This window comes from Thunnus maccoyii, chromosome 24 (genome assembly GCF_910596095.1).
Source record: "Thunnus maccoyii chromosome 24, fThuMac1.1, whole genome shotgun sequence".
NCBI lineage: Eukaryota > Metazoa > Chordata > Actinopteri > Scombriformes > Scombridae > Thunnus > Thunnus maccoyii.
The window spans coordinates 7,104,221-7,122,553 of NC_056556.1; the positions used below are offsets into that span (position 1 = coordinate 7,104,221).

Sequence of the window (18,333 nt, forward strand, 5' to 3'; positions counted from 1 at the left end):
GACTGTCCTCATCTCTCACCACTCGTGCCCCTCTGAGACCACTCATCAGTCTATTTTCCCTCTCCACTCTCCTCTGTCTCTCAGGTCTCTTCAGAGAGATAATACGCTGGTCATTGGAGGGAGAGACAGAGCGAGGGGAGATGGAGATGCAGGGCTAATTGCGGGGTGCCGGAGCTCGTCGCCGCCGCGGCACTGCCCGCTGTTTTGGCTCACGAGTCAGCCATAATTACCTGGTAGCCGCAGATGTTTCACGCCATTGTTGTGCACCCAGACAAGAGAGGGAGGGATGGATGGATAGATGGACGGAGAGGTGGGGAGACACGAAGAGGGAGAGACGGAGGCCTCGTAGGGTTCTCGCAGCCAGCTGCAAACTTCTGCGCACATGCAAAGAAACAGCAGCCAGACACTTTTATTCTCCATTCATCCATCCATCTTTTTTTTATCCATTCTTTTATTCATCTCTTTCAATCCATTATCAAACCAACCCTTTTATGTTTGCACCTTGAGTGTTGATGGGTGACAATAATTCTTTGTGTGTGTGTGTGTGTGTGTAGCCTTCCCACTGAGGCAGAACAAAGTAGCGTAATAACTCAGACACTGAGCTGACCCTCTCTGCTGCTCTCAAGTACATTTAATGGAGGTGTGTGTGTGTGTGAGTGTGTGTGTTAGCATGCATGTGCATCTTTGAGTGTGTGTGTGTGTCTATCATAGGCTACTTTCGGGGACAATTTTCAGACTAAACACAAGTTAATTAGATACAGATTGTCCAATTGGGGATGAAAGCCGTGTCCTCAATTGGAAAACAGCTGATTTTTTGGTCAGTTGTTAAGGTTATGGTTAGGGTAAGTCTCCAGGAAATGAATGTAAGTCTATGTAATGTCCCCAAAAGTGACTTAGGACAATATGTGTGTGTGTGAGTGTGTGTGTGTGTGTGTGTGTTCAAATAGCTGATCCCCTCCAGGGGTGAATTGTTATGGATGCTGTTCTGTTGAAATTACTGTTATTTGTTTCCTTTAAAACAAGCTAATTGCAGCATAGCGGATATTGCTGTGTGTGTGTGTGTGTGTGTGTGTGTGTGTGTGTGTACGTGCGTGTGCCTCGATTTGTTTGGTTCCTTGTTTATTGTTTGTTTGTGTCGCATTGCAGACCCCTCCAATTTCTTTAGCATGCACACATTTTCACTCCGGCGTCAAAACTCATTCTGCTGCAGCTGTTGGGCAGCAATTTGACTTTTTAGCCAATTTTTTTTTCCAAAGCTTAACACCGCTGCTCCACAAAAAAAAAGGAAAGGAAAATTATCTGCACAGGAATTGTATCACGAACAATAAATCTCACCAAGTGAAAATGAGTCATTATGTTTTTATATTCGATTCTTATTAAACAAAAAAAAAAAGTGCTGTTTCTCTAAGTGCTTCAGTCATTCCCTCCACAGGATATTCATGTCTTTTTATAATATTTTTCTTGCAAATGTATTATTTAATTAAAAAACACTACTACTCCTATACACACACATCATGACCTGATGATGGTGCTGGATGAAAGGTGAGAGGATTAAAGTCATTAGAATTTATCCTCTGGGGACCTTGAATGTCTGCACCAAATTTCATGGCAATCCATCCAATAGTTGTTAAGATATTTCACTCAAAACTTAAAAAGTATGTGGATATTCTCGGTGAACCGACCCTTTTAATAATTTTAAAGGACAATAAAACCGAAAGTAACAGTCAGTAACAGTCTAATTGCACAAGAAAACGGTGTGTGCACAAGTCAAGCAAGGTCAAATTTGCTCTAGAAGTCGGTCTGTAATGATGTTTTGGTAATAATTGTACTTTTTTACCTTCATTTTCTCCTCCAAATAAGTTTAGCTAACCTGTTTTTTTGGCGCCAATTTTGCAATGTTAATAACTTGGTAAGTACCATTTTATTATTGGAAATATGATTGATGGCCAAAACTACAAAAACAACTCAAGATCTAATTTAATCAGCATAATATAAACGAGTAAAAGTGACAATAAACCTGTCTAGACACCAGATGTTACCAGTAACCTGTAGTTACTGAAGTGATACAGCCAAGTCGAACAGATGCAGTGTTTATATGAATGTGTGAGTTCGACTGAGTAAGAAAGAGGAAAGTGAGCTCACGCTGGTGTTGAGTGGGTTAAGTGTGTGTGTGAGTGTTAAGTGGGACATCTCAGACAGACAGGCCACCCTCTCACAGGCCCCGTTGTCTGCCAGGCAGGTGAGCCAGTGTCTCTTTATCTGTCTCTCTCTCTCTCACACACACACACACTCACACACACACACCTCTGCCAGCTCCTTCACGCCCCCCTGTGCCAGGTACGTCTACGTCCCGTCTTTGTGTGCGAATGAAAGCGCGGCAGATCTGACGAGGAAGAAAATACACACACACACACACACGCGCGCACGTGGCATTCTCACGGGGAGGGGAGAGAAGAGGAGGAACGAGAGGAGGAGAGGGAGAAGAAGAGGTGGCCTCGCCTTCCCTCTCATCCCTCAATCCAACACTTCTCCTCCTTTCGTTTGGTTCCATTCGTTCGTCAGTTCTTTCCGTTTTGTGCCGTTCCATGTGCTGCTGCTCTGTCTGTCTGTCTGTCTCTGCCTCCGCTCTTCTCCTGTCCTCCCTTTCTTTGCGCTCCATCCTTTTTCTCCCCGTCGCACCGCTCGCTTTCTTTCCCATCCATCCTCTCTTTCTCCTCGCCTCGTTCCGGTTTCCAAGTGCTTGGACGAGGGCTCGCTGCTCCCGGTCACTGCTCAGGGAGTACGGTGAGCTAAAGTAGGCTCGGCGTAGAAGAACATCACACACACACACACACACACTTGAACAAACAAACAGAAAACGGGCCCTTTCTCTTGCTCCAATTTCAATTGTGTCTTGTTTGCTACCTGCACATGTCTCTACCTTCTCCAGATCCCAAAGCTTATCTGTACACCCAGCCTAGAAAGCATGAGAGCTGGTCTGACATCATACGTATCCAAACACCAAGCGTTCAGAGATAAGCCTCCCTGCTCCTATCTCAATCAGCTACTCAGCACTCGCGGCCAAGCGAAGTTCAGCACCACAGAAGTGCACTGAAGTTCACGCGAGCAGAAGAAAAATCGATCCATTATTCTCGCATCTGCAAATTATGAAAACTATTGTGGCCTTAAAACAGGCAACACGGAAGATTTTTACTGTCTTGTAGCACAAAATGTCTTAATATATATATATGTGTGATAAGAAGCCTTAAACTCAGACTAAATGCTGCAATGTGCCTGCATCTTTAAGAAGCCAACCCGGCTGAATTGAATCGCCAAATTTAAAGTCTCCCTCCACTCAAAAATGTGTTTTTGCTTACTGTTACTTAGATGTTTAAGCTTCACTGTGCAGAATGATGTATGAGTTTGACACTAGAAGGCTGTTGCTGAAAGGATAACAACTAGTTTGGAGCCAATCGTGGTCCAGTATTCAATATACACAAGTGTGACATGGAAACTTGAAGCCTCCAAAGTGAAGTAGGAGTAGTTAAACGTTTAAAATGAACTGCTAAATGCTCCAGTATGTTCACCAGCTAGTTGCTAACTTTGTTTGCCTGTTGTTTGGTGCAGGGCAGGTTAGCGTAGAGTCGGTTTGTAGAATTTTTTCCGCTCAAGTGATGAGCTGTGATGAGCCATTGTTGTTGCAGTTCCTTGTGTTTTCCAGTAGAGGTCATGATACTTGATACCAACTTATTGAAAAAGTCTGTATTGCAAGTTGAATGACAAGTGTTGGTCTGTTTTTTTTTTTACCAGATTGTGGAATAATCATCAGTATTGTTCATCGTTATCCTCTTTGTTTTCATCGTCTTTACCCTCCTCTTCCCTCTGTTATTCATCCTCATCATCACCTTCATCATTGCATATTGATTTGTTGTAGCTCTCCAGGCGTGCGCTGACCTTTCATATGGGGTGCTCGTTCTTCAAGACTTCAAGAGGTGAGAATGATTGATGTCTAATCTTTGATATCCTCTGAAGATGTGTGTGTGTGTGCGTGCATGTGTGTGTGTGTTTGTGTGTGGGTTGGTTGCTTAGGACCTCCTATAGTTAAGGAACCAAAGGTCCTCAGGGTATTAGAGCGGGAGATCAGGGAGTCAGCTCACACACACACACACACACATGAACACACACACATTGTGGTGTCTCAGCGACCTCTTGGTGAGTTCAGTGGCAAGGCGTGGTGAGAGTAGTCGTTTGAACCTGCAGATCTTAAAGATCACACACACACACACACACACACTGACAACCACACACATAGATTAATGCTAAAAGAAGGGAACAGTTGAACCTTTTTTTTAGGTTGACAGGGGTTCAGGGATTGGACTGATGGAAGGAAAGCGGGGCAAACAGAAACAGAGACCTGCAGGAAGCGGGTGAGTTTGAGAAAGAAAAAAAAGGCAGTGATGTAGGTGGAAAAAGGGAGAAAGCAGAGAGTAGATTGCTCATCAAAACTTGTTACTCATTGTAGAAAATATATCATTACTTTCTCTATTTCTTCTAATGAGCATATTCTTTTTTGGCAATCTACAAAATTGTCAATTATGTCCTCTTAAGACCATTATACGGAGACATTTCTTTCTTTTCAGCCTACGGACAGGGCTCTAAGAACGTCATTTGTCGGTCAGGCAGTCAGTCCACTGGTCGGTCAGGCCGCCACTTTGGTTCAGACGGAAAATATCTCAGCAACTATTGAAAGTGTTGCCATGAAATTTGGAACAGACATTCTTGTCGCCCGCGGGATGAATTGTGATTCCCTGATGTCTTCTCCAGCGCCATCATCAAGTCGAAATTTCACTTTGTTTGACTGACTAAATACCTGCAAAAACAATTACATTCCCACAGGCATCAGCTGCATCTTGTGTTCAGTGCTAATAAGTAAATGTCAGCATGCTCATGAAGTTTTCTACTCATATAGTATAGAGTATGATACTTGTCATACATATCATACTAGTATGATGCAACGCTGAGTACAAAAATGCTGTAAATATATACCAAGTGATACCAACCATCGATAAAAACATAACAATTCATAAAAACTGTTAAAAAACCTCCATATAACAAAAAATACTCAAGTAGTTATTGTAATGACTATGTTTACAGTTACCTGAACTTAAGTAACAGTAAATTAACTTGAGTACAGTTTTTTGCTACTGTTTATACCTCTGTTCTCATAAATAATTTGCCATATGTAGGTCCATGTTATGTTACAGAACACGACATTACACCGTTTGAATTTTTACCCTCCCTTGAGGCCTCCACACCGGGTTGGTTTGACCTACAGAGTCCAACACTCTCCAAACTACTGTTTATTTGGGAAAATTCACCAAAAGCAAGACTTTTAAAAATACAGGACCACCTCACATCAAAATCTGGTGGGATATTTTGTTTGGAAATTAAATTCCAATCTTTAAAATGACCAATTTTGGTAACTTTTACTCAAAATGACAACTTGTCACACTGGGAAATATGACAGGTGACATTAGTTAATGCATGAGGAAAGGAAAGACAGCGCTACCGAAGGAAGTATTAGTGAACACAACAAAAAAAGGAAGAAAGAATGACAGAGTTATGTAAAGGAGATGAAGAAAGAGGTAGAGGGAGGGGGGGGGGATGAGGGGAGAGATGAAGGAGAAGAGAGGAGTCTTTAATGTGCGTGGGTCTTGTAAGGTCAAACGGGGGCTGGGGAGGGGGGGAAAGGTTACAGGAAAGGTTACCATGATTTATTTAATCACTGATCCATCAGACGCAGCACGCACGCACACACACAAACACACACAAACTCCAACTCACATACACACACTTATTATCTCCCGCTCACCTTTTTTTCTTTTTTCCACACACATGTGTAACAGCTTAATCTTTTGTCAGATAAAAAAAAAAAAAGAGAAGATGAAGGAGACAGAAAGATGATTCTGGTCTTACAACCACCACAAAGATATTATCTACAGTATAATAATAGAAATATAACCTGACAGTAGCACCACCCTCAACTTTAATTTTTAAAACAGCAAGTAGTAACTAAACTACATTTTTGATTTGGCATAGGATCAAGACTTTTCTGACATTGATGAAGAATCTGTATTTAATGTGGATCGGTCACATAACGTCCATTACCTGCTAATTTATCAGGACCAATGTTGATCCGGTGTATCTGATTGGTGCATCTCTGCTCTCTACTGTAGAGTACAGCGTAAAGTATTGATAAGGAATCCAACTGCTGTGGTTAAAAAGCAAAAAAAACAAATGAGCCACACAGTGACTGTGCTGCCCATTATTCTACATATTTATATTACAATTACCTGTTATTGACACAGATGTGTTTAACTGAAAGAGACAATTTAATACAAGTCTGCATCTGCTTGTTTGATGGTAAATCCAAAAGCCTTTTTGAGTACAGTCAACTTTACAAAGTGTTTATTATAAAATTTCTACCATTTATATAATTTTTTGCTCCTAATCCACATATGTGTTGAGAATAGTATTATTATTACATTATTATAGGTGACACTTAAACACAAGTGGATGCTTAGAGTAACTATATCTACAATCGAGACAAAATTAAGAAGAGTCAAAACACTCTTTGTTGTAAGTATTATGGCTACAATGGCTTTGGGAGATTATGGGAATTGTCAGCACATTTGGACACGTTTGAACAAGGTATAATGAGGACATTGTTATTGTTCTCTTCGCAGCCAACAGTGTGCTAACGCTGCATTTGTTGTCCCCAAACTGACACATTGAGGACATTACCTCAACATTACTACATTCCTATTAATACTGACACCAAATTGCATTGTAGTTGCCTTTACAATGTGGTATTTGTTCTTTTCGGCATCTCTGAAACTAAGGTTTTCGAAGTTAGGTATTAGTTGGACAGCTGGCGGTAACTACTAATGTTACCACAACTGCATTTTGTGAACTTTCCAAGGTATTTTTGGCCCTATTCCCTGTTGGATTTCGAACCCAACCTGATACTGACATGAGCGCCGGGTTTCCTGGAACGTGTAAAGAGGCGCAGGAAGACTAAAGAGAATAGGAGAGTGGTGCATCGCTTGTGCATGCAAAAGAACACTCATGAAATATGGAAGACTTTGGAATAGTCAATGTAATTAATGTTAGCAATGAAACAAAACGTCCACCGCTGCTGTCATATCACTTCGCTTTGCACGCACACACACATACACACATCTTATCCGGGAAGAGACAGAGGGTAGATGGATGGAAAGGATGATGAGAGGATGAAAGTGCCCCACTCGGTTTTTTTTTTCCTGCCTTTTGTGGCGGAGAATGCCCCGAGGCAAGAATTAACAGAGGGAAGAGATAGAGAGGGAAAGTGAAGGATAGAAAAAAGGGACGTAAAAAAGGAGGTGTCTCAGTGACAGTGCCAACCCCATCACCACCACCACCACCACCACCAGCAGCACCACATACCCCCCTCTCATTCCCACCATGTCTCCCTCTCCCTGCTCCGTTCTCAGTTGCTTTGCTTGAGGCCTCACTAGCCCTTTGCAGGGTGCGACCTTGGTGGTCACTGAGCTGGTGTGAACAAGGAAGAAACAGGCCATATGGGTGAGACAGAGCGAGAAATAGATGTAGAGATTCAAGGAGAGAGCTAACTAATCCTTGATTTGTCTCTTTCTTTACTCCCCCCCTCCTCTCTCTTTCTCTCTCTCACACACACACACACACACACACACACACCGTCTGGGCTACATATGTGCTCCTTCACCCCTATCTCTTGGCCGGGGCTGGGGCCAGTGCCCCTGCCACCTTACCCAGGGCAAGGGCTGCATATGTTGGGAAGGTGGGTACTACAGAGGGGGGGAGATGGGCTGGGTGGGCAGCAGATGGCTGAGCCCTAAGGCCTCCGCTGGTGTGGCCGGTGGTGAGTGTGTACGCATGTGGTGGGGGGTGAGAGGAAGGTGTGTGCGTATGTGTGTGTGTGTGTGTGTGTGCGTCAGAGGTGTGTGTGGGTAGGTGGGAAGAGTGTCCGTCTGTGTGTGTGTGTTTGTGTGTGTGTGTGTGTGTGTGTGTGTGTGTGTGTGTGTGTGTGTGCAGGTTTTCTGCTTGGAAGGATGGATGGAGGGGCACCAGTGCAGAAGAACTTCTTCTGGTCACGGTGAGAGAAGAGGGGGGAGAGGAAAGAGAGAAAGAAAGGAGGGACGGAGAAAGAAAAACAGCAGATAAATCCAACACAACTGCGAGAAGATTCACCTGTCTTTTATTCATAAAACGATCACCTTCATTATTATTCACACATATTATAGCAGCAGCAGCACCAGAGCCAACAAATCTAACTTATTTTATGTTGTGTACTATGATAGTTTTTGACAGTATGTCCGGTTCAGTCACTCTTATTTATGTGTATGACTGATTCACATATTATTTAACATATTAAATCATTGGTTACTCTCCTTTATTTACTCTGAGTTCTTCAAAACTTGACATATTTTTGGTGGCTGTAAATTTAGGTTAGACCATTTCCCCTGCAACCTGCAATATGGTTGACATCTGAATCTAGATTGAAGATTATGAATTTGAGATTTTTTAAATTTAGATAAATTTTAACTTGGACAAAAAACAAGAAAAATGCCAAAAAAAGTCCACAGGAAAAAAAACAACAAAAAAATAGGATAGTTTTTTCTTCAAACTGCTTAAAACGACTGATGTTAATGTTTATCGCAAGAAGTAGAACCAAAAACTGTGATTCCATTTCTGTCTCCCTCCAACAGTCAACCTTTATGTCCTACAACCATAATGTCAATCTTTCCTGAAACATAGACAAGTGTTATTGTGTCACCCTTAACTTAATAATTTACTTACCACAACCAGAATCTTTCCCTTGTCTATGTTTTAAGAATACAGACCAAACAGTCAAAAATGCATCAGAAGAAGAGTAGCTCATTTATCTGTTTACAGCGCTGTGCATCACGTTTCGACAAAGAACAATAAAGAACTCATGATGTAATCTTCCACATAACATTAAATTCATTTATTCATTAATTTAACTTTTTTTTATCTTTAGTATAATGTCTTGTACATGCATGAATCATTTCCTGTGAATCCCTTATGCAAAGGTATGTAGTTTGAATCTTGCCTTGGAAAGGCAAACTCAGAAAGTACCAATAAAAATCACTACATAGAACAGCTTGTTGAAAAATTTCATCCATAAATAGTATCAAAAATTGGGCCTGATATGGTGAAAATTGTAAGGACTGTAATTTGTTTTAATGGCTTAAATGTAGCTATTTCTTCACCATAGGAGAACATTATAAAATGGTTTATTTTGGACACAAAACTATTAGCCAAAAATGATTTGATACAGGGGCTTTTTGAAATAAACAGAAGTAAAAAGCTCGCTGTTTTCTTTTTTTAGTCATGTCTGAAATGACTAAAATTAGACAGAAGACAGCTTAAGTTAGACTTTCCAAATATCACACAAAGCATAAATAAAGTCATTGATTCTTGACCTGTTTTGTTTTTCTTGTCCTATTTGATAAGCATTGACCATGCATGTATTGTCCTGGTGTATGTGTTGCATGTCATGTGTGTACATATGGCCTGTGGCGCCCTGTCTCCTCTCTGCCCTCCAAGGAGGCGAGAGAACCCGTCCACGCTGCCCTTCCTCACATGTGGGAAGGAGACACGGAGAGAAAAAGATGTGGGGGAGGCAGAAGATATCAGTTTTGTCCTTCATCTCTCCCATAATCTCCCTCTTCTGCTCCATTACAGACGAAGAGAGTGTCCCGAAGACGCTTGCAGGTATGACACAGCTGCCACGCTCTGAATCACACACACACACACACCTTGCAGGTATGGGCCAGTTGCCATGCTCTAGATAATAGGCTGTTGAGAGTGCAGCTTGTTAGCCAGCCACAGCTGACATGCCAGACACATACACACACACACACGCATGCACGCACACACACCAGTTGCAAGAGCCAAGAACTGAACGGAGAGCAACCAAGGATGCAGTGACGACTTTATCTTCCCCTTTCCTCAGAATCTTTCTTTATTATCTTATCTATGGTTAACTCTTCGTGGGCCACGGATGTCTGTGTTTTAACAGAGCACTGCTCCCTGGTTCTGGAGCTGCTGACCATCAGAGTTAGACCTTTATACCAAGTTCAGCTCTCCCAAGTTCACCCAATCTTTAGGCCTGGATGAGTTGTACAGGATTGTAAATGGACTGGAGAACTCACACCCAGAGGCTGCGTTCATTTTAACAGATTTTAATAGAGCCAACATGAAGAAGGTTCTCCCAAAATACTACCAACATATCACTTTTCCCACCAGCGGAGAGCAGACCCTAGATCACTGTTAAAACCCAATCAAAGACTGATATAAACCCCTCCCCCACCATGCTTTTGGAAAGGCAGACCACTGCTCCATCCTACTGTTGCTTGCATATAGGCAGAAACTGAAACAGGAAAAAATGGTTTCTAGTGTCACTTACAAATGGAACAAAGAGGCTGATGGTTCTTACAGGACTGTTTTGAGACAACTGACTGGCAGATGTTTGAGGATGCAGCCGATGGCAACATCAGTGAATACACAGACTCTGTTATAGGCTATATAAGTAAGTGCATTGACAATGTTGTTCCAAAAGGCCACCATCTGCACCTACACCAACCACAAACCCTGGGTCAGCTGGGAGATCCGCACTAAACTCAAAGCGCGGACCACTACCTTCAACTCAAAGGGACCCTGATACCTACAAAGGAGCCATTTATGACCTCTGGAAGGCCAATCGATGATGCAAAGAGGGCCTATAGAGGCAAAGTGGAGTCCAACTAGTACAGCTCTGATCCCAGATGCATGTGGAGTGGATTACGCTACATCACGGACTACAAAGGGAAAAACAGCGACATTGTTCAGCCAACCGCATCGCTCCCCGACGAGCTCAATGTCTTTATTAATTTTGCTGACAACCTGACCATCCAGGGCCTCACCACGGACAACGATGAGACGGCCTACAGAGAGGAGGTAAAGACACTCACTAGATGGTGTCAGGACAATAAACTCTCTCCCAACGTCAACAAAACTACAGGAGACAGTGGGGGGATGGCATGAATACCAGCATCCTCATGAACTTCTACAGGTGCATCATTGAGAGCTTGCTGACGGGCTGCATCACTGTCTGGTACGGGAACTGCTTTGCCTGCAGCCGCATTACAGAGAGGTGGAGGTGGCACAGAACATCACTGGCAACAAACCCCTGGACATTCAGGATATTCAGAATATCTTCCACCAGTGGTTCCTGTGGAAGGTGCACAGCATTATCAAGGACCGTCTGGCAGATGATACAGGAGCATGACCACACGTACCACCAGACTTAAGGACAGTTTTCACCACCAGGCCATCAGGCTTCTCAACTCATATATCTAAATATCCCACATCGCATATTTGCTTACCTGCTTGTCTGCAATGTCTGTTTATTGCGCTGCTTACATAAAAAATGCACAATCAACCATGACTGCTGCTATTGAACCAGGACTGCTACATACCCAATGTGTAATACTGTTGTGTACACTCGTCACCTTTACTTTTATACATAAATCCTCATTTTCATATATGTATATAGTGTTATATTTTATTTATATCTCATCCCATCTTTTTTAATTATTTATCTTATATTTCAGATTTTATGACTAGTGCTCTTATTGCTGAGCTGACCTGTTTTCTCATCTAACACATTTCAATTCATTTCCTTCGTTCTTGATCCCTCTCTCTTTTTCACTTTTGTCTCAATCACTACTATGTCTCTCTCAGACAGATGGGTCGGCCGGCTGCTCCTGATGTTTCTATTAAAATTACATTACCGACCATAAAAACTTCCGCTGGATCGCCCAGCAGCCCATTCATAACCATTTACCTCGCACCTGTTGGGTAGAAATGGCAGCGAGGTGTTTGTACATCGTTGGAGCGCCTTTGTGAGTGACTGAGACATGTAAGACGGAGGATGGTTGTAGTGTACTGAACCCACACCTTACCAACATGCCCACACACACACACACACATACACACACCCCACAGACTCCCAGAAGGTCATCCCCTCTGAGAATGTCTGTTTGAAGTAAGGACCTCTGTCGTGAGCTGCTGGAGGTGTGAGGAGTGTTTGTCTGCGTGCAGAGATTCTTTTACATACCAATGCAAATGTGTGTTTTTGTCTATATTCATGAATGTTTGAGTAGCCTCTGTTTGTTTATGTAGCCACATGTGTGTTAATATGGCAGTTTACGCTTTTATTGTCGTTTGATGCTCTTAAATCGACTTGTACTTTATGTGGACTTGAGTCTCATCTGCAGCTCTGCTCATGCTCGACTATGTGTGTGTGGAAACCAGGCGCCACAGGCTGTGGTGTGTCCATGCCTCCTGGTAATGGATACTAATGGCCCTGGGCAGGCCTCCATGGAGCAGGGGGGTAGATTTGTCTGTTTGACCCCATCCTGCTGCCCTCACCCAGGGAGGGGAGGGCCTGAGGGGTGGGATGCACTGCGGGGGTCTGGGTCACCATCAGCATGCATAACACTCAACATAAACACACACTGTTAGCTGTATAAGTGACAGTGAAGGCATGCATGTTCACATCACACACACTGCAAGGTTACAAAGCTTCTGAGATGATTAGAGAGGAACAGCGTTTGGATTCTTTTTCAAGTGGTTGTCTGCAAACTTTTATGTTACGGTACTTGGTGTTTTTCATACACTATGTATGAACCTGCACATGTATTAACAGAAAAGGGATAAAACCACTTTCAAAAAAGTGATCTCTAAAAAGCACCTCTTAGAAAAAGAAGCTTGTTGGATCTTTAAAGTGTCATCTCATCAATAAAATGGTGACGGACACAGTTGCGGATGTACACTGTATACACAAATGGCATTCTAGCATACCAGTGCATACTCGCATCCAAGGCTGGATCCTTTTTTGAAGTGGCCACTTGTTTTTTTCATGGCATGCCTCTCAAAACCCGGAAGTACTTTGAAAGTAAACAGAGCAAACGGCTTTCAAGAAGCTAACTGCCTTGTGCGTAAATTGTCTCATAGGACTTAATTCCTTGTGTGAAAGAAGCATTGACTAGCTTGATGTGAATGCGTGTCAAGGACTGTTCAACTTCAAACTTATTTTTTCAAGGAATTTTTGTTGGCTTTGTGTGTTTCATGTTTCAAGTCAGTGTCTGTTTTGGGCCAACATAGTTGATTGGTTAAAGGAAATGAAGGTTACTCAGTAATTTCTTTCATTTTTGTTACTGCTTTTTGACAACGCCAAAGAATGGACCTGAACTTGTTGCATTTTAGCTAAGGTTAGACATGTGTCAAGATTTGAAGTGGTGGATTTCTGCCTCTGCGATTGAAAGGCTTTGGTGCAAAATATCTAGAATAATAAAAGAAGAACTTGATGTTTTATTCTGACAGGATGTGGCCATTTTGGAAAGGTTTTTAAGATCCATTGTGTGCTTGTCACGTACTGCTGATGACATTTAGTTTTTCTATGCCTGTAAAGGTTTTACAGAGCAACCAACCTCCAAGCCAAGAGTAGCTAAATTTGTTCTTCCTTTTTCTCCTTCTATCTCTCAAGTAGGTGAATGTCAAAAAGAGGGGAGCGGTTCAGGTAAACAGGGCTCTCAGGGGAGAGGTGACCTTTGGGTTCGCAGTCAGGGGGACGAAAAAGGGAGGGAGAGGGAAGGAGCAGGGGGAAGCCAAGTGGAGAGAACAAGGTTGAGTGCAGAGAGAACAGAGTGAGAAAAAAAAAGCTTAAAACAAGACATGGGGGAGATGGAGGGCGGAGAAAAAGGAGCCTGCTTACTAGCTAGTTAAGGCATTAAGCCTCAGAAAGTACATTAAGATACTGAGACATTAAGAAAGAATCTAATTATTTATGAGGGTAAATGCCCTCAGTGACTAGTGAGCAAGATCATTTTCCAGCTTTGATTTATTTTAAACTCGTCACATTTATTCAAATGTCTTATCTGGATGTATATTTGTAGTTTTAACCAGATCCAAGCCAAACATGTGATGATCATGATGCCAGCCAGATGTTTTTACTGACTCTTATTCAAACTCTCAAGACATTTCAAACTCTAAAAAGTATCTTGAGTAGTTTTTGACCACTAGTAGTGCTATGGAGCGATGTCTTTGCTGGTGGGTCCCGTTTTGTTTGGATGCAAACAACGTAATAAACTTCCCGTCACTGTTTTTGCATTAATTCTGCCAACAAAGGCAGTGAAGAAGACTGCGAGATATCGAACATGGATAAAAACTATTTAATATATTCAAAAGATGTCATTTTAAACTACAAATTCACAAAAATTGACCCACCAAGTCGACAGAAAAACAGAATATCTCATGGCTATAAGATAAAGAGTGTTGAAAATGTTTTAAATCAAACATTCATATTCAAAGTGTGAAAAAAAATGCTTCCAAAGCCAGCAGCTGCCCCCCATTTTGCTACTTCATTCATTATCTAGGACATAAAAAAACATTGATATTTCAACTTTTAGGATGAAAGCTAAAAGACTGACTTTGTTTTTTAAAGCTAAATTGTCAAAGATGATTGTATAACAGAAAGTCTGGCGCATCATTTGCCGTCTGCCCACAGCAGGGAAGGGTGTGTGTCTTAACTCATCAGTAAGGCTATATTCAAATTGATGTCTCCTCTCCACAGGTAACTGCCACTGCTCATAAGGCTGACTCTCCTCGCCTTATGGGAGGCCCCGTATGGTAATGTTCAGAGGAGAACAAAAGTGACAGATTCTCTCTTTGAGCTCTCTATCCTTCATGCACTGCTCCCATCTCTTTCTCGCCCTCGTATCTCCTCTCACTCTGAAACTTGTCCTTTACGTTTCACTACCTTCCACCATGTTTCTCCCCTCCTTCACTTCTTTCTCTTGACTCTTTTTCTCTCTGTCTTTCTACCCCTCTGTCTCCCACCGTGCCAGGCAGACATCAGTAGCCCTAGGGAAGTACTTCGCTGTGGGAAGGAGCCTTGGCTTTAAGTGGCTCTAAGTGGCTCTCGCTGTTTGTCTCTTTAGTTGTTTATTTTCTCCTTCGCTCGCCCCGGGCAGGGAGGAGAGAGGGACACTTAGCGTTGGGGAAACCGCAGCGTGGCCAGGCAGGGAGGTTTAATACCGCTTAGTAGCCTGCAGAGTTTACATGTGAGGGAGGCACAGAGAGACAAAGTGCAAGTGTGTGTAAGTTTATTATTGTAGTTTTTGTGTGTCAGTGTGTGCACACAGTCATTTTATCATTAGAAATGTTATCAGTGTTTATTAAGATGCTGAGAGCACTTGTGCATTTTACTATGTTATGTTAATTCAAGTGTGTGTGCATGTGTGTGTGTGTTTGTATTGACAAAGCCAAAAGGTCCAGGTATGACCTTCTAAGATGACATTATTTGCCATTGATTTGCCACTGTTTCATATTTTGTCTCACTGGGACTACTGGACCAACAATTGGCCTCTATTGTTCTGTTTTTAAAGACAAACAGCGACTCTGCGTTCTCTCATGAAAAAGGTAAAACAATTGTGTTGAATTGTGAAACCTGCACCACACCAAAGGCCAAGTGTTTTTGTTCAAACTCAACTTAAAATCGAGATACTAACAATACATTTTATGAGCTCAAACCAAACTAAACCCCCGAATGTTAAGAATTATATGTTAAGATTAATCGGATTAACTATTTCTCCTACATGTTAACATCGTGTGGGATGGAAGGTGACCATGATTACATCAACAACAGTGTGTGTTCATTGGAAAACTAAAGTTATGTGAAAATTTAAAGTACTGTACATGATCAGCATACCATTATATACATTAAATTAACATCTAATTAGCCTGAATAACTGACTTTGGATGATGTGATGCTTCCATATTTGTTAGCATTTTCAAGACGTTCTGTACTATTTAGCACAAAGTCATAAAATTATAATATATATGACTTGGATGTTGAGGTGTGAAGTCTTGGAGACTGGCGTGGTTACTCCCATGCAACATAAATGTGACAGGCGATCCAAGCATATCATTCTGACTCTAACTCCTATTGTTAGAGCTATTATAATATCTTTATGAGAAATATACACATTGACTCAATCATCCTTGGAGAAACATCCACAATATAAAGCTGCTGTATAGTACAGACTGAACTTTCTCAAGGATTTTTGACATGAATGAGAGCTTGGATATATTGTAGGTTTATAGTAGTTCTGAGGGATTGAAATTAGGTTTTGGTGACAGAGAAGCAATAACTTTTTTGTGCATAACAGGCTGAAAACACATCACTGACATACCATCACCTTGTAGAATTGTTGGAGGACATACTGGTAAACAGTTGCCTATTTACACATTCAGCAGACATGAAGCAGCATTAGTGTTCATTTGGAGTCTTATTTCTGGCCAACCGATGAATCTAAGTCCAATATTCACTCTCAATTCAGCTCTGATTTGGTCTCTACCAACTCCAATGGGAAATATCTGGCTCCTTAGCTGCTAAATGTTCCACTATGTTCACCAGTTATTCACCACGTTTATCTGTCTGCTGTTTGGTGCTGGGCAGGTAGGTACAGTGGGTTTATCAGAGCTTTTTTTTGCTGAAATGACGCTCATCAAAGTGGTAAGATGAGATTAAAACAGTAAAGTTGAACGGTAGAATCAAAACAATGTTCTAAAAGAGGATAAAAAAGCACTGTAGAGCTGAGGGGAGCTGCAGAGTTGGGTAATAATTCTGTTCAAGTTCCTCACTTCTTAAAATCAGCAACTCTGTTCACATTTCACATCATTTCACATCATTTTATCCTCTGCTCCTATAAAAATATTGATTCACACAGCTTTAAGGAAGTGTGTACTGTCTTCCCATATAACACCACCCTTCTCCGGATCTGTCCATGGTGCTGATTTTCCCTTTTTCCCTAACATTGTGCCATTTACTCTATTTCACACAAAGTGCTCAATTTACATCATTACAACCGTTCTCTAGAATTTCAACCAGCATCAATGGAGGGCAGTGACTCACTCTAAAGAAAACTTGATAAAAAAACTATTACAAATATTAACTGAAAGCAGGTGTTCTTTGGATTATGTGGCTGTTTCCATCGAGTTACAATAGATAGAAGGAAAAGACAAGTAAAGCAAAGGCACTTTTCCATTATTAAATATAATCTGTGGCCCAATAAAGGAAGCTTTTCATCAAGTACATCCACTTAGATGCATGTATAAAAGCATCTAAATTTGGCTTCACAGACACAGGCCTCTCTGTGAGTTTCATCAGAAAGTAACTTTTCTGTTTTGTTGGCATGAGCGTGTGCTGTTCAAAGATTAAGGCAAATAGGGATTTAATTTCTCTAAGTGGTACGCAAGCATGAGCTGTGAATTCATGCGAAATGCCAGCGAGCATGTGTTTGTAAATGTGCGTGTGTGTGTGTTTCCAAGAACCTAAGCGAGTGCATCTTAGTGTGTAATGCGTGCAAGGCTGGGCAGATGTACGGAGAGAAACGAGCGCTCTCTTAAATACTCACCTCACCTCACACATATCAACACACACACACAAACACACACCTCGCAAATGAACACTTCCGCATCGTAATGAGGATTACCTGCATGGCCTCACATTGCACTTCTCGTCCCCTTGCAAACACACACACACACACACACACTTGTGCAGTCGCTCATCTGTCCTTGTTCCATCCTCCCCCTATCACTCTTTCTTGTTCTAATCCTTGTTTTCTCTCGCTTTCTGCCACACACACACACACACACACACACACACCCCTTCAGTGTCCTAGCTGTCTCAACTTGAGCAGCAAATGAACACAATTAGCCACGGCTCCACAAACACACACTGGGGTATTGTTCTGCTCACACTCACTCAGACCTTAATCTGGTGCTCCGGAGGGACCTTGTGTGTGTGTGTGTGTGTGTGTGTGTGTTTGTGTGCGTGTGTGAAGGCAGTCGAGGGGAAGCATCGCAGAGCCCAGCTGACAGAAGGGGCTTCCAGGCCTTTTTCCCTCAGAGGTTTCCACGACGATGATCAACTCCTCGCGCCTTAGTCCTTGCTGCGCTCGCCTCAGTACCCACACACACACACACACACACACACACACACACTCTTTGAGCAACAGCCCATTCGGCTTGAATGCATTTCAAAAACGCGCACACACACATAGCCACAGCCTTCGGTCAGAGCCAGATGTTACGGGGTGAACAAAGGCACTGAGTCACAAGTTACTGTTCTCAACAGCAGGTTGAGCCTCAGGTCATTATTAGCACACACACACACACACACACTTTAACACACACACTAAGCAG

At 42.1% G+C, this 18,333-nt stretch overlaps 1 protein-coding gene across 2 annotated transcripts in view; it reads right to left on the reverse strand.

Annotated features, from left to right (window-relative positions):
* Positions 1–18,333, reverse strand: part of ccdc28a (coiled-coil domain containing 28A) — a 223,445-nt gene that overhangs the window by 11,999 nt on the left and 193,113 nt on the right. Inside the window, exon 6 of one of the 2 annotated variants that reach the window (XM_042404859.1) lies at positions 231–374. The exons of the other annotated variant lie outside the window; for it this stretch is intronic. Within the exon in view, the coding sequence (XP_042260793.1) occupies positions 231–374 (144 nt within the window). The remainder of the gene's footprint in view (positions 1–230; positions 375–18,333) is intronic. 2 annotated transcript variants of the gene reach the window in all.